At 54.0% G+C, this 2602-nt stretch overlaps 1 protein-coding gene across 1 annotated transcript; it reads right to left on the bottom strand.

The window, feature by feature from the left end:
- Window positions 1-788: 788 nt before the first annotated feature.
- Window positions 789-1721, bottom strand: LOC311158120 (olfactory receptor 14I1-like; the record flags this gene model as incomplete). Its single annotated transcript, XM_084213283.1, has 1 exon — window positions 789-1721. The coding sequence occupies one exon, from the start codon at window positions 1719-1721 to the stop codon at window positions 789-791; it is 933 nt and encodes a 310-aa protein (XP_084069409.1).
- Window positions 1722-2602: the final 881 nt, after the last annotated feature.

Below are 2602 nucleotides of genomic sequence, written 5' to 3'. Positions count from 1 at the left end.
AGGATGTTGTTGGCAGCTCTATGAGGATGCTCTGGGATGCTGCCCTGGGATGTCCAGGGCACTGGGGATAGATCAGCCCCTGCTCTTCTGCTCCTTCCCTTCTCCCCCAGGGCTCTTGCAGAGCACCAGCCATGCTGTTTGCCCCCAGCCTGCCCACGGCCACCCTGGGGCTGCTCACAGGGGTTTTCTGTGCTCAGCATTGGCCTGGGAAGGTTCTTGAGAGAGCCTGGGCAAGGAGCCTGGAGCCCCCAGGCCCAGGCCTAAGGCGTCAGCGCTGCCCCAACAGTGCCCATGGCCTGTCCCTGCTGCAGCCCAGGCACTGCCACCGCCAGGACTGTGCCTGGCCCCGAGAGCACTCAGGACCTACAGCAACACGAGGGCCACCAGGGCAGTGGGGCAGGGCCAGGGCAGCAGCACTGGTAACACCAAGTGCTGCTTCTGCTGAGCACAGCTGCCAGACTGCCAGCACTGATCTGCCCCCAGCCCTGCACACAGACATTGCTGCTGCAGCTCCAGGGAAGGCAACAAAAGGGCGTCTCTGCAGAAAACGTTGCTGGGAGATCCTTTAGTTCCTTTAAAGCCACACAGAGTGCAGTTCCTCATTGACACAGTCTGTGGCCATAGAGAAGATGGAGAGAAAAAAAATGAGAAATGTCACAAAGAATGACTTTTCTTTGTGGACTTTATTATTAAAGTAAAACAAATTAACAAAACTTCCAAAATGAGATGTACAAGAAGTATCAAAGATGAGTTTTATTATAAGTGGTTTGCAGAAATCGGCCAGCACTTTAATGTTTTTGAAAGCATCCAGTCATCAGTGTCCACACTGCAGCCTTGAGCTCCTTGTTCCTCAGGCTGTAGATGAGGGGGTTCAGGGCTGGAGTCACCACTGAGTACAGAACTGACAGGGCAAGATCAAGGGATGGGGAGGACATGGAGGGGGGCTTCACGTAGGCAAATATGCCAGTGCTGAGGAACAGGGAGACCACAGCCAGGTGAGGGAGGCAGGTGGAAAAGGCTTTGTGCCGTCCCTGCTCAGAGTGGATTCTCAGCACAGCCCTGAAGATCTGCACATAGGAAAAAACAATGAACACAAAACAACCAAATACCAAACAGACACTAACTGTAAGAAGCCCGAGTTTCCTGAGGTAGGATTTGGAGCAGGAGAGCTTGAGGATGTGTGGGATTTCACAGAAGAACTGGCCCAGGGCATTGCCCTGACACAGGGGCAGGGAAAATGTATTCACTGTGTGCATGAGAGCATTGAGAAAGGCACTGGCCCAGGCAGCTGCTGCCATGTGGACACAAGCTCTGCTGCCCAGGAGGGTCTCGTAGTGCAAGGGTTTGCAGATGGACACGTAGCGGTTGTAGCACATGATGGTCAGGAGGGAAAACTCTGCTGAGAGGAAGAACATAACAAAAAATACTTGGGCAGCACATCCTGTGTAGGAGATGGCCGTGGTGTCCCAGAGGGAATTGTGCATGGCTTTGGGGACAGTGGTGCAGATGGAGCCCAGGTCAGTGAGGGCCAGGTTGAGCAGGAAGAAAAACATGGGTGTGTGCCGGTGGTGGCCGCAGGCTACGGTGCTGATGATGAGGCCGTTGCCCAGGAGGGCAGCCAGGGAGATGCCCAGCAAGAGGCAGAAGTGTAGGAGCTGCAGCTGCCACGTGTCTGCCAGTGCCAGCAGGAGGAAGTGGCTGATAGAGCTGCTGTTGGACATTTGCTGGGGCTGGCCACTGTTTTCTGCCATGGGAAAAATAACAGTGAAAATTTAGGGTAACCAGAATCAGTGCCATTTCCCATACCCCCTCCCTTGGTACACACAGAGTCCTTAGTGTTTTACAGTTCAGGTGTTTTCTTTATAAGCTCGACTGTATTTCTTCTGGTGTTCTTGGATATCAGAAATCCTTAGCATTTTTTTTATACTCAGGGAGAACAGAGCAAGTTCTGTGAAGCAAAGTGATGAGTGGAAAGTGGGGGGATATGGTCTGTCATTCTGACCATTTCAGAGTTTCTCTTGGCTTTAACCTTACTCAGGTGAAGGATGATCACCTTCCCATGCTTCCCATAAAATGCCACTGGGTACAGGTGAGAGCAGATGGATCCACCAGAGCCCAGCTCCACATTTGTAGCCAAAGACCCACTTTGCTAATTTCACCAACCCAGCAGCATTTTCAGTGTCAGAACACCTCTGCCTGTCCCCATTAATCTCAGAACTCAGAGATGCTCTAGGACAGGTTTGCAAACTGGATTGAAGCTCTCAGCTTGGACTGAAATCTCAGGGAAACTTCCAAGTGTCCTTATGATGGCATTGGATGAAGGGAGATGCAGTTCCTTCCCTGGCTGCACTGACAGCATTGCCCAGAGCCAGGCACTGGGGACAGCGTCACCCTGAGCCAGCTGTGCCCCCTGCCAGAGCCCCCAGGGCCAGGCAGCTGCTCCCAGCCCTGTGCTCTGCAAAGGGAACTGGGCCCGGGGCTGCAGAGCTGCCCCACGGCTCTGCTGCAGCTCTGCCTGCACAGGAGGGGCTGCACGCCTTGGAGCCCCGGCCCTGAGGACAGAGGCTTGGCTGGGGGCACAGGAGGGAGGGGGCTTGTTCAG

This window comes from Fringilla coelebs, assembly GCF_963513975.1.
Source record: "Fringilla coelebs genome assembly, chromosome: 11".
NCBI classification, from domain to species: domain Eukaryota; kingdom Metazoa; phylum Chordata; class Aves; order Passeriformes; family Fringillidae; genus Fringilla; species Fringilla coelebs.
Note: the sequence above shows the minus strand (reverse complement) of the source record. Positions and strands in the feature narration are given on the sequence as shown.